The sequence below is a fragment of the Onthophagus taurus genome, chromosome 6 (assembly GCF_036711975.1).
Source record: "Onthophagus taurus isolate NC chromosome 6, IU_Otau_3.0, whole genome shotgun sequence".
In the NCBI taxonomy this organism is placed as follows: Eukaryota; Metazoa; Arthropoda; class Insecta; order Coleoptera; family Scarabaeidae; genus Onthophagus; species Onthophagus taurus.
The window spans coordinates 18,580,544-18,593,232 of record NC_091971.1 but is presented as its reverse complement, the minus strand read 5'-3'; the positions used below and the strand labels follow the sequence as shown (position 1 = coordinate 18,593,232).

Genomic DNA, 12,689 nt, shown 5'->3' with positions numbered 1-12,689 from the left:
TAAAATCAATGCCTTGATGTAACCAGCATCATTACCTATTTTTCTACTACAAAAAAAAGAGCGAACCCAACACCATGTTCTCATATATTTATTTCTCCAGACTGTAACTTTCAAGCACCTTGCCATTTGTTTTGCTCTCAAAGCAAGATTTCTTGTTTCTTTGACGATATTCTGGTTACTCCTTAGCTCAACATACAAGTATTTGAAGCACATCACCTGTTCTATTGTTGCAAAGTATACGTGGTACTGATTAGAGATCGGTCAACTCGATTCATCAAAGAGTTGAGGTTATTTCAAGTCAATTCGAGTTAGACTGTTACTACTAACTACCTAACTCAAGTTACGTTTACACTTTGCGCGACCACCAGTGATGCGGTGCCTGTGGTTCAACATCGTCCTTAAATCAAACTGAAAAGAACATTTTAATCGAACCGCCTTTGTCGCTACCACCGGCTTCTTCTTCATTTCTTGATGTTGAACCTCCAATAAAACGATTCAAGCAAACTCGCTTAACCGTACCATTTTCTGCAAAAAAATTTCTTTCTGCAGAAATCTGGAGTTGATGCGTTGATTCAAATGATAGTTCAGGATTGTCGGAAATAAAGGTTTGCGCAAATACACCAAAATATTAAATACCGATTATGAACTGCCTTCAAGGAAAAAATTGGCTCAGATGTTGGAAGAAAAGTATAACATTGAGTCTACAACTCGTAAGGAATAATTGCAGGACGTTGAACATATTGCTTTGATATCAGATATTTGGACGTCAGGCAGTAATAAATGTTTCATTAGTGTGACCGCCCATTTTATAGAAGAAACAAAATTGCAATCAATAGCTATTTCTAATGGTATTCCACAAATATTGGACGAGTGGCAGATAAGTTCTAAAATAGTGAGTATAGTTACAGACAATGCTTCAATGAAGAAAGCAGTTAGCGAAATTTTAAATAAGCAAAATCAGTTGTGTCTTAATCTTACTGTGAAAGATGGTATAGAAAAAGATGGAATTGATTTAGGAGATACTACCGCTAATAATAATCAGTTAGTGCAATTAATAAATAAATAAATGCCGAGCGATTGTTTCACATTTTAAACTTAGCACAAAATCTTCTTATGCTTTGGTCCTCATGCAGAAGCAAATACTTCTCATATGCTCGAACGCCTATTAAAGCTCAAGGTTCCGTTTTCTGCTACTTTACCGACACTGGTATCACCTCCACCGAATAAGGATTCTGCAGAGTAGTTATTTGCTGAAGACATAGTGGCGTTCTTACATCCGTTTGGAAAGGTAACTGCAATTTTATCTTGGAAAAAGTATCCATCGCTATCATCTGTTATAGCTCTTGTATTCGGTCTACGACATACCATAAATAGCAAAACTGCAGTGACACAGACAGGCAAGCACTTACAAAGAACTTTTTCTGTTATAATAAAGACGCGACTTGGGGTTTATGAGATTAATAGAACAGCAGCAAAAGCTACTATTCTTGATCCACGATATAAAAAGGATGATTTGCAACGATTAGTCCATCAAATTAACATTAGTGCCAAACGATATAAAATGCAGATATCAAAACAAAAAACTAAATGTATGGTAATAAGTAAAGGACCAATACGATATAAGATACACAGAGTCGGTATCGATCTTTCAAGTATATAATACATAAGAAGTATCTATGTATTATATTTGCAACATTTATCATCACCAACGATCTTTTAAGTTGTAGACTTTTAGGCTATATTTTATGGTATGGTTACAAACATTTCTATACGGATTTGATTTTGGCAAGTAATTTTCTAATTTCGGATTAAATATTCACCTTCCAAACTGAGGCTGTACCTTTGCAGAAAAATATCAGGAGTTATGATTAAGTTATAATCAGAGGTTGTTCAAACTTTAAGTGCTTAACTGTAATATCATGAATCTATTTCAAATTTTAAATCTACAGCTTCTTTATAACTTAATACTACATTTATTTTTAAACGATTCTTTTATTAATTATTTTTAGGATTATATGGTGGTGATGTTGGTTTAGCAATAACACAAGCAACAGCATTAACGGGTTTAGTACAATGGGGAATGCGTCAATCAGCGGAAGTCGCAAATCAATTGATGTCAGTCGAAAGACTTTTAGAATATAGTTCTCTACCAGAAGAACAACAACCGATGGTGCCAAGAAAACCACCTTTAGAATGGCCTGATGATGGAAAACTTGTGTTTAATGATATGGGATTACGATATTCTGATGATTCTCCGTTGGTTTTAAGAAATTTAGATATCGTTGTTGAACCAAAAGAAAAGGTTGGAATTGTTGGAAGAACTGGTGCTGGAAAATCATCGTTAATCGCCGCTTTATTCCGATTGGCTTCGATCGAAGGAGAAATTCATATCGATAATATAAATACGGCCGAGCTAAATCTGCAACTTTTAAGATCAAAAATTTCTATTATTCCTCAGGATCCAGTTTTATTTTCGGGTACTTTGCGTTATAATTTAGATCCGTTTGAGGAATACAGTGATCAAATCTTGTATAAAGCCCTCAATGAAGTTGAACTTAAAGATCCTGAGAATATAATCAATAAATTAGAAAATCGAGTTATGGATCGTGGAAAAAATTATAGTGTTGGGCAACGTCAATTAATTTGTTTAGCAAGGGCGATTGTTCGAAAAAATAAAATATTAATGTTGGATGAAGCAACAGCAAATGTTGATCCACAGTAAGTAATATTAAAATATTATTTATTTATTTTATTAAATATTTTCGTTTTTAGAACTGATGCTGTTATTCAAAAAACAATTCGACAAAAATTTGCTGACTGTACAGTATTAACTGTAGCTCATCGATTAGACACGATTATGGATTCTGACAAAGTATTGGTAATGGAAAGCGGGAGAATGGTAGAATATGATCATCCATATAAGTTATTACAAATACCTGATGGGAAATTCCATAAAATGGTTGCTCAGGCAGGGAAAGCTCAAAAATCAAAGCTCGAAAAAGTTGCAAGAAATAGTTATGATAGAAAATATGGTCTTCCCGAATAATAAATAAACAAGAATATCAACAAAATATTTTATTAAAAAAAAACGAAGAGATTAATTATAAATAATGAGATTTTTTTAAGCAAATATTTTTTTTTATTGTTATTGTCTGTGATCGAGAAAATTATGTACTTTTTATTATGAGATGCACTTTATTGTGTATTTTTTGAAGTACTTATAGAGAGAAAAGGAGATAAGGTTCCTATGAGAGGATTATCTGAAGAGGTACCTATTTTTTTAAGAGTAAATGGATCTGTAATTGTAGTGCCTTTTTAAAATTCGTAAATCAAAAGCCAAAGGGATCGAGATTTTTTTTAATTACTTCTTAATGTTAGATTATGTATTTTTTAACTAAGGTAACATAATATTTTAGATAGTATTATTTTTTAGATTTATTAAGGAAGAAAGGAAGCGTATTTTTGTGAACGTATTTTGAAAATAAAATAATTAAAAGAATTTATTATTTGTTCCTTGCTCCTGTCACTCTATTAATCTTGTTTTAAATGATGCTGCAGAATCAAACATAGAAATGGTCAATTTTTTTGGAATAATACAAAGCTTGTATAATTCTTTTTCTGCATCCACTTATAGATGGTCCATTCTTGTCGAACATCTGACCAATTTAACATTAAAACCTGTATGTTCCACGAGATGGGAAAGTAGGATAAATGCGATCAGGCCTGTTAGATTTTTGTCCCGTCACTTTTTGGTATTGTAGAAGACACGTCTTTGCTAGGTTCTCATGGAAATAATACTAAAGTAGACGCAAGCAATATATTAGAGAAGTTAAATTATCAGGCCATATTCATTACAATAATTTGGTATAAATAGCAATGTACTTTTAGATGTTAACAGAGTAAATCTTCTACTACAAAGCCCAAAGTGTACGGTTTGTGCAGCAGTTATTTATTATTTTAGCTAGTTATGGCGTCTGAACTTCAAATTCTGGAACTTCAATAAACGTACAACCAAATTTTACAAAAATCAGAACGCATTTTCAATAATGAAGCTTTTGACAACCCAATACAAGATCCGTCACAAACATTTAAAGTTGATGTATATTTTAATTTACTTAAAATGTATGTTTTCAACATACATTCGGATTTTTGCACAATCTTGGCGACCTAAGAATTTGGGAAAAAGAGGACGTCATAAAGCAAAGTATGAATTTGGAGATTACTCTTACACATAACAATAGAAAATACATCGACGGCATTCAGCTGGTGGAAGAGTTGAGTATTATTTCAAAACTTTTAAACCCAAGTGAAGTTTTGAAATATATTTTAAACAACAATTTAATTGTTATGTATCCAAATCTTTATGTCGATTTGAAAATCCAAAAAGAATTTTAATAAATTTATATTTGTTAGTTTGCAATTTGCAACTTGTTGAATAAATAAATAGAAATAAATCAAAGTGCATTTTTGAAAGGACACATTTTTTAAATTTTTATTTAGGCAAATCCATTTTCGCCTGTAGCGGCCAAATCTCTGGCGCCGCTCTTGCTTCAAACGCACGGCTAAACCTGAATGTTTCTAGTTCTAGGTCTAGTGTTAGTTCTAGTTTTACACTGGCAATGTTAGCATGTAGAAGTAACACTATACCTAGAATTATTTAGGTTTAGCCGCACGTCTCTAAAGATGACTAAATCCGAATGATTCTAGTTCTAGCTATAGTGTTAGTTCTAGTTTTACACTTGCACTGTCACTAGAACTAACATTAGACCTAGAAACATTTGGTTTTAGCCGTACGACTCTCAAGACAGCTACACCCGCATGATTCTAGTTCTTGGCATCAACAATTAAAGCTAAAACTAACACTAGACCTAGAACTAGAAAGTTTCGGGTTTAGCCGTGCGTCCATATAGACGGCTTTTTTAGTTTGGCATTTTGCTTTTAAGCAGAACAATCACCTAAATATATATAATAATTTTGTATAATCATACTTTAAAATCAAAGCATACTTCGAACCACCCAATGAGTCTGCAGGCATAGGTCCGATTAGGTCTGAATTTAATTGTTTCCTGGTTTTGTTGCTCGAACAGTCCTTAAACCGAAATGCTTCCTATGCATTTTTTCTTTAATGCATCAAATACAGAATTATTCTTTTACAGCCACTTTAATTCCATCTTTCTAAAAATTTTGCCACATACCTTTTATTCTGACGTGCTAGTCGTTCATGCAACCTCATGTAACAACTCATTCGCAAATGCCATGTTAACTGCTACTGGTTCTATCGGTTTCTGAATTGTTATATCTAATACTGTTAATCCGTTGGTTATTGCGTTCCCAACCAATTGTATTTTTCCATCTCGTGTTGCTAAGCACGTGCTATTTGCTAAAAAGTGTACAGCACCTCTTTCTCTATTCAGGCGTTGAAAACACTTTTCTACACAAATCTGGTACATAAAATCCAATTTTTGCTTCCAAATTAATTTTTCCAACACCATGGGCAAGCAATTCTTGTGCACTTATTCCTGACATTACTATCGGAATCTTTAATGGAACGCATGTTGCAAAATTCGCATTATTTTACATCATATGTTGTCCACGAATTAGCATTTATTGTACTTACGTACATAAAAAAATCAACTACATTTCCGGCTTCATTGTTCTCATTATTCTTTTCAGCTTTCTGCTTATTTTTGCATTTCGATGCTTTGTGGCCACGTCTTCCACAATTATATCAATTGAATGAAAAATTCATTTTGACAATTACCTGTCGCACTTGTATTATTCGCTTTCTTTTGGTTTCTTTGATTAGTTGATAAATTACCCATATTTTTATTAATATTTGGCTACATTAATTTAGACTGACAAAACATGTATATAAAATTCGCCTCAACAGTATACACTCGTCCAGCTCGGATTTATTCTTATGCTTCAATTTCCTATTTATGTCTTTCATATCTACTTCAGTTTTATATCCATATCCAAAGAAATTTTCCAATAGCTTATCCAATCTCTGACCAGTTCCCATATCAAATGTTCTTATTAACAGGTGTACGTATAACATAATACATGCTTTAAGCTAGGAAAATAAAAGACATGTGTTAGGATGGTCTACGACAAAAGAAATATAGGCCTTTGCACAATCCACATTATACTTTGCCAACTCCTCAACTTCATCCGCTGTTGGTTTTCATCCCAACAAATCAGTCCTAAACGCCGTGTTGTTTTCCATTGTAGGCTAATAAAATGTTTTTTGGTTTTAGAAATGTTTCCTTGGTTTTATTAAATAAAACTGCTTTAAAGTTGAAATAACACTTAACATAAACTTGAACACAAACTTCGTTATAATAAAAACACTTGAGAACATAAAACACTCAGCTTGACTAAAAACCATTAAACACGTACTGATGATAACGTATTTTTTGTTATTACTGATATGGCGAATTTTTCAAAATAATCCATTAGAAATTTCCATAACAAACACATATGTGCTGAAGAAAATCCACATAAAATTGTTGAATCCAATTTTCATTAAATGTGTAGCTTGGTATCATTGACAATTATTTAATTGGACCATATTTTCTTCCTATGAGATTAAATAGAGACGCATACTGTTATTTTCTTGAAGAACTCCTCTTCGAGGAGTCCCAGGCGTCCCAGCTTCTTAATGATGTTCCAATACAAATTAGGTGAAAATTATGGTTCACGCATGATGGCGCGTTTTAATATTAACGCTCGTTGCTACTTATTGTTAGACGAAGTTTATACAAATCGTTGGATTCGAGGTGGTCCTCAGAATTGGCCAGCCAGATCTCCAGAATTAAATCCATTAGATTTTTGTATTTTGGGTTTTCTTAAAACAGTGGTTTATTCAAGTCCTGTTGAAAATATCAATGATTTATGGAATCGTATCATCGCATCATGTGAAGCTATTAGGAATACACCAAAACTCTCTAGAAATTTGAGAAAATTTGTTGTGATCAAATTAACAATTTTAAGAGACAAAAAAGTTGCAGACTGGATCCCTATATTTAAATCAAGTTTTTAAATGAAGAATTGGAGACGCATTAAACAGTTCTAATGCTAAATATTATAGGGGTTGATTTTTTCACACACTTGTAATAACATTTTAGGGTTACAAAAATCGTCAAAAGGTGTCATTTTATTAGCAAGTTATCTGCCCAATTTCATTCTTCTAAATTCTTCCATAGTTACACTTTAAAGGGCTGTAACTTGGAAGAGAAAGTGTTTTGAACAAAAAGTTAAATATGAAAGATTCCTTAATTGTTGCTGAAAAATCACCTCTTGAAATCTTTCCCATCAATTTAGAAACACCTGTATATACATATACTATAATAATATACAGGCGAGTTTTTTCTATGTTTAGTATAGAGATCTTGAAAACTAGCGGAGATAGAGAGACGATTAAATAGGGAAAGAATTGCAGTTTCATGAACTGAATTTAATGAGCTTTTTGTTTTTTGGATAAAATGCATGGCTAAGTAGATATCTCGAAAAAAACGTTTTTTGTTATATCGTTAGATACCTATGGCTCCGCTATTATTGATTTTAGGAAAAATGTGTAAAGGAAAAATTTGTAGGGAATTACATGTTTAATAAAGCAGTCTAACTGATTTTTTTTATTATCTAACTGATTATTATAATTTATCTAAATAACTTATATAAATAGAAATTTTTCTAGCATAAACCATTTTCTTTTTGCTTGCATCATACTCTTTCTTTAACAAGAACTTGTAGTCGTCAATGGATTGTGCATTAAATTCAAAAAAAATAAATGTATGTAAAATACATTCTGTTAATGCACTTAGCATAAGCAATAATTGCTTTTTTGGCTGCATGGTATTCTAAATATTTATTGAAAATGTTTCATCACTCAGAGTTTCGTGAGATTGTGGCGACTAAAAAATAGCTTTCCTGAAATTGTGGCGACTAAAAAATAATTAACGAAGTTTATATTATAATTACAATGCATTTCACAGCCAAACTTAACTGATCTAAAACTAGAAGTATCATTGAGTTTGGGCAGGACTCTCTTTAAGGAGCAGGATCTCTTAACCTGCCCCTCTATTTACGTTCTAAAAGCTGTGATTTTTATTAAAAAAAAACACATTTATCTTTTCAGTACTTCTACAAAAAATTATCACACGCGAACAAATAGTTTGCCACTGCTGGCACATAAATTGTTATTTGAAAATAGTTCTCAATACAACTTTGTTAAGCTATATAATAATAATCTTCCCAAGAACATAAAGAATACAAATCACTGCAATCATTACTGTTAGTTCTAGTGATAGTTGTAGTGTTACTTCTAGTTTTACTTCAGAACTTTATATTATAAGAAAAAATTCAAATGTTACCTGTGTAATAAATCTTTTTAAAGTTAGAAATATCTCAAAATTGTCATCTTCACAGTTTTTTCCAATGGATTGAGCAGACGACATTTCATGTAGCAATCTACTCTGATACACATCCATCCATAAAATATAAAATGTGTCAGAGTTGGATTAGTACTATTGTAACCCACCATTCTAACTTTTGCAAAAAAATTTTCAACTGAACCTTGATTTTCAGTTCTTGGGAAAATCACTTGAAAATTTATCAAAACCAAAGTTGTAAAACTTGTGAATAACCAGAAGTGACACTAGCGGTATCCCGCCAAATCCGACGCCATATTATAGTGAGGTATTGCTGCTATTGGTGGTAAATTATCCAAAAAGAACAAGCAAATAAACAAAATAACCAACGGTTATTTTAAAATAACCTCACATTTGCTTTAACGCACAGATTACCAGATGCTTAACTCTACCGCTCTCGTTTAGACACGTTTAGACTTGTATATTCTATCTCAACGCTACAGAATTGATTCTATGTAGATGGCGATAGTGTAGTATATCGATAAAAACGCGCGGGAATTTGAATGCACCTTTAAACATAAATGTTATTACTCTTTAAATTTTTTTTAATAAGTTCCAAAAAAACAATTTTCATCTCAAAACTTGTACAAGTTTTAAGATGAAAACATCGATTCTTTGGAACTTGTTATGAAAAAAAAACTAATAAAGTATTATTAAATAAAAATGCAAACTTCACAAGAACAAATCTATGTACAGGGTGGTTCAAATTCGATGTCCGAATAGGCTAACTCGAAAACTATAAGAGTTAGAAGAAAAGTAGCTGACATGTCATGATCTCGTTTTTCGAGAAACTGCTAATGCCGAAAACCTCATAGCGCTATCGTCTTTTGTTTTTCCGCTAGAGGCCAAAATTGAAAATATCGTAAAAGCCGCAAATGTAATTATCTTGGTTATTATTATAGGTGGAGTATTATAACTAAGACATTATATGGACACATTTTTACAGAGAATTTGATGACGTAGTCAAAAAAATGTTGTCGGTTTTAGATTTTGAGATAATATCACAATTTTCGTTTTTTTAAATGGAAATAACCACTGATTATTCGCTTAATAAATTCGTTATTTTCTTCTGATTACAAAAATATAGGGTTTGACAGGTCTATTTCTTATTGTTTTAGAATAAAACTAAAAATAAACTTTTCTTTTAGTGTTGTCAAAGAAATTAAATTTACAGTTTCCTGTAAATTACGGTTCTATAACTAAAAATTAAAAAAACATATTTTTGATATTTGAAACAAATATATTTGTTGAACTGTTTAATCTATATATGTTTTACACAAAAGTTGGAATAGATTGCATTATTTCACATTGTTTATTACGATTTAATATTATTTTTAAATGACTTAATAAACTATCGATAGATGGCGCTCATATGTTTTTTTTTTAATTCAAATAAACATAGCAACATTTGTTTGTATTAAAAAATTTTCTGAAATGTCACTTTAAAAATCCCGTTTTTAAGATCAATTACGAAAATTTTAAAAAGTTTGACATGTTAGAATGTTACATATTAAAAAATTATTTGTTTTTAAACACCAGAAGTTATCTTCGTATTTAATTGTTAACTTTTCAGATTTTACCTACCGCCCCGTAACTTACAGGAAACTAAGGTAAATTTAATTTCCTCGACGACACTAGATGGAAATTTTATAAAAAAAGTTTATTTTTAGTTTTATTCTAAAACAATAAGAAATAGACCTGTCGAACCCTATATTTTTGTAATCAGAAGAAAATAACGAATTTATTAAGCGAATAATCAGTGGTTGTTTCCATTTAAAAAAACGAAAATTCTCATGATATCTCAAAATCTAAAACCGAAAAAATTTTTTTTAATATGTCATGATATTCTCTGTAAAAAAGTGTCCATATAATGTCGTAGTTATAATACTCCACCTATAATAATAACCAAGATAACTGCACTTATTGGTTTTACGATATTTTCAATTTTGGCCTCCAGGGGAAAAACAAAAGACGATAGCGCTATGAGGTTTTCGGCATTAGCAGTTTCTCGAAAAACGAGATCATGACATGTAAGCTACTTTTTTTGTATCTCTTATAGTTTCCGAGTTAGCCTATTCGGACATGGAATTTGAACCATCCTGTACAGTGTGTTAATTAATTATCGTACCCGACGTCATCATTGTAAGATCACAGTACAATACGCAAATCGCGTATTGAAATACCAATATTGTGATATTGGTTGCATATTTGCATGATGACGTCGGGTACGATAATTAATTAACACACTGTATACAACCAACATCACAGTATTGGTATTACAATACGCGATTTGTGTATTGCAAATAATTATTATTTTATAAAATAATTATTATTTCCAAACTAACAACTGATATAAAACTTTAATATGTCTTTTTATTTGTTTCTGTTCGTATCAATTAGAGTGCAAAAATATTTGAAACTTAATTAATGCTTTATTATTATTACTATAACTTAAAGTTAATCTTAAATTAAAGTGAGCAAAACAATAACAAACCTAGCAAAATTCATCAGAATTAAGACAAAACGTATAGGAACAATATTTAATTGAGCAGAATAAATTATAACAGAGGAATCAAGACCAGAATTGTAACAAAGTGAAAAGGAACAATATTTAAGTGATCAGAATAAATTATAACAGAGCGATCAAGACCATAAATAAGACAAAGCGGAACATAAAAATTAAACTTATACTAATAAAATTAAATTTATGTATGTAGAAACTTATTCCTTACAAATATTCGTTATGTTTTTGCATTTCCTGTATGTACTTCTGTGATTGCAAGACCTACTGTAACTACTGAAGATTCTGATGGATAAAATAAAAACATTAAATGGTTACAAGTCATCAGATGTTAAAATAGACATTAAAAAAAAAAGACAATTAAAGGATTTGAAAATTCGCTTCACAATAGTATATCCTGACACATATGCAACTGATAATGAATGGTCACTTCTAGAAGAAATTAAATCTTGAATGTCATTTGAAGTTAATACTTCTGGCAAGGACCTTGTTGTAGGTTCTTCTTCTGTAATTGTCTGTGGTGTTGGTATTTCTAAAAATTCTTTAAAATTACTCAAAAGCTCCAGAGACAAGCCTTCCTTGCAAATTAGTTCCTTTTGAATTTTCTTTGGCCAAATCATTCCCTACTTGTGTTTTAAATGCGCCTATGAACTGAGTTACAGTAGGATTTTCGTTACATCCACAACTGGATCTGATGGAACCAAAGAAATTTTGTAGCACATCTTGGTTTAGGTACCTTTGACGAAATGATTCAAGACCGGCAGATTGTAAATCTTTCTAAATGTTGCTAAATCCTTTTAAGATGTGTAGCCATCCTAACTGAGTTGGTAGTTTCTGTACACTTTGCCTATGATTCCTCAAAAATCTCCATTACTCTATTCTGGTTAAATAAAACACCTAGTCATTTTGACCATTTATTTTATAACATAACATCTCTAACTGAAGTGTTTATATTGTTGTCTATATCTACAACAGTTGCCATTGCTCATGCTGGAAGTATGTCTGAAACAAACAAACAAGTAATAAAATGTGTCACATTATTTTATAATGTTACCTTTTTGCTCTTATTAACTGGTAAAGATATATTGAACTGCTTCTGCTGAGTGTCTATGCTGCAATTTTAACTTCCATAGCATTGTGCTGTAAAGATGAAAAGTAATAATCTTTTAATTTGTAAAGGCTTCAAAAAACTAGAGGTGTATCAGTGATGGTAACCATCCATTGTACTTTTTGAATAAATTTCGTGTACTTTTTAATAAACCGGGCACATCAAAGATATTGTGAATCAACTTGTGAATAGTCCGCCCTTCATAAATAAAGAGTAGAGTCGAAATTCTTGATCCTAGGTCTTTAAAAGCTTTTACATTTACAGTTCCAAGATCACATATTGCAGCCGTAATGGGGATTTTATGTTTAAACATATTAAATATCACTTCGTAATTGACATACACTTTCATTTTTTTCACTTTCAGACTGCACAGAATAACCAGAAGTGACGGAAGCGGAAGTGACACTAGCGGTATCCCGCCAAATCTGACGCCATATTATAGTGCTATTGCTGCTATTGGTGGTAAATTATCCAATAAGAATAGGGCTTCACAATAACCAACGGTTATTTTAAAATAACCAAAACAACCTCACATTTGCTTTAACGCTTATTCTTACAACCTGTGCGATTATTTTGGTGTATTCATTTGCGATTTTAGCTGCGTTTATCTTAGCGTTATTAGTTTATTGTT

The 12,689-nt window shown here is 31.4% G+C and overlaps 1 protein-coding gene and 2 long non-coding RNA genes across 4 annotated transcripts in view; 1 reads left to right on the top strand and 2 right to left on the bottom strand.

Moving 5' to 3' along the window:
- The window catches only part of LOC111416810 (ATP-binding cassette sub-family C member 4-like), a 58,651-nt gene extending 55,152 nt beyond the window's left edge, over positions 1 to 3,499 (top strand). For both annotated transcript variants that reach the window (XM_023048916.2, XM_071196881.1), the window contains 2 exons: positions 2,010 to 2,718; positions 2,773 to 3,499. In XM_023048916.2, the coding sequence (XP_022904684.2) occupies positions 2,010 to 2,718; positions 2,773 to 3,046 (983 nt within the window). In that variant the 3' untranslated portion in view covers positions 3,047 to 3,499. The remainder of the gene's footprint in view (positions 1 to 2,009; positions 2,719 to 2,772) is intronic.
- A 4,120-nt stretch (positions 3,500 to 7,619) lies between these two features.
- LOC139430215 (uncharacterized) lies at positions 7,620 to 9,428 on the bottom strand. The gene is made up of 2 exons (XR_011640673.1): positions 8,373 to 9,428; positions 7,620 to 7,944 (listed from the first exon to the last, which is right to left on the bottom strand). It is a non-coding gene; the product is annotated as an uncharacterized lncRNA (long non-coding RNA).
- A 1,354-nt stretch (positions 9,429 to 10,782) lies between these two features.
- On the bottom strand, positions 10,783 to 12,624 carry LOC111416803 (uncharacterized). The gene is made up of 2 exons (XR_002706604.2): positions 12,005 to 12,624; positions 10,783 to 11,952 (listed from the first exon to the last, which is right to left on the bottom strand). It is a non-coding gene; the product is annotated as an uncharacterized lncRNA (long non-coding RNA).
- Between the last annotated feature and the right edge of the window lie 65 nt (positions 12,625 to 12,689).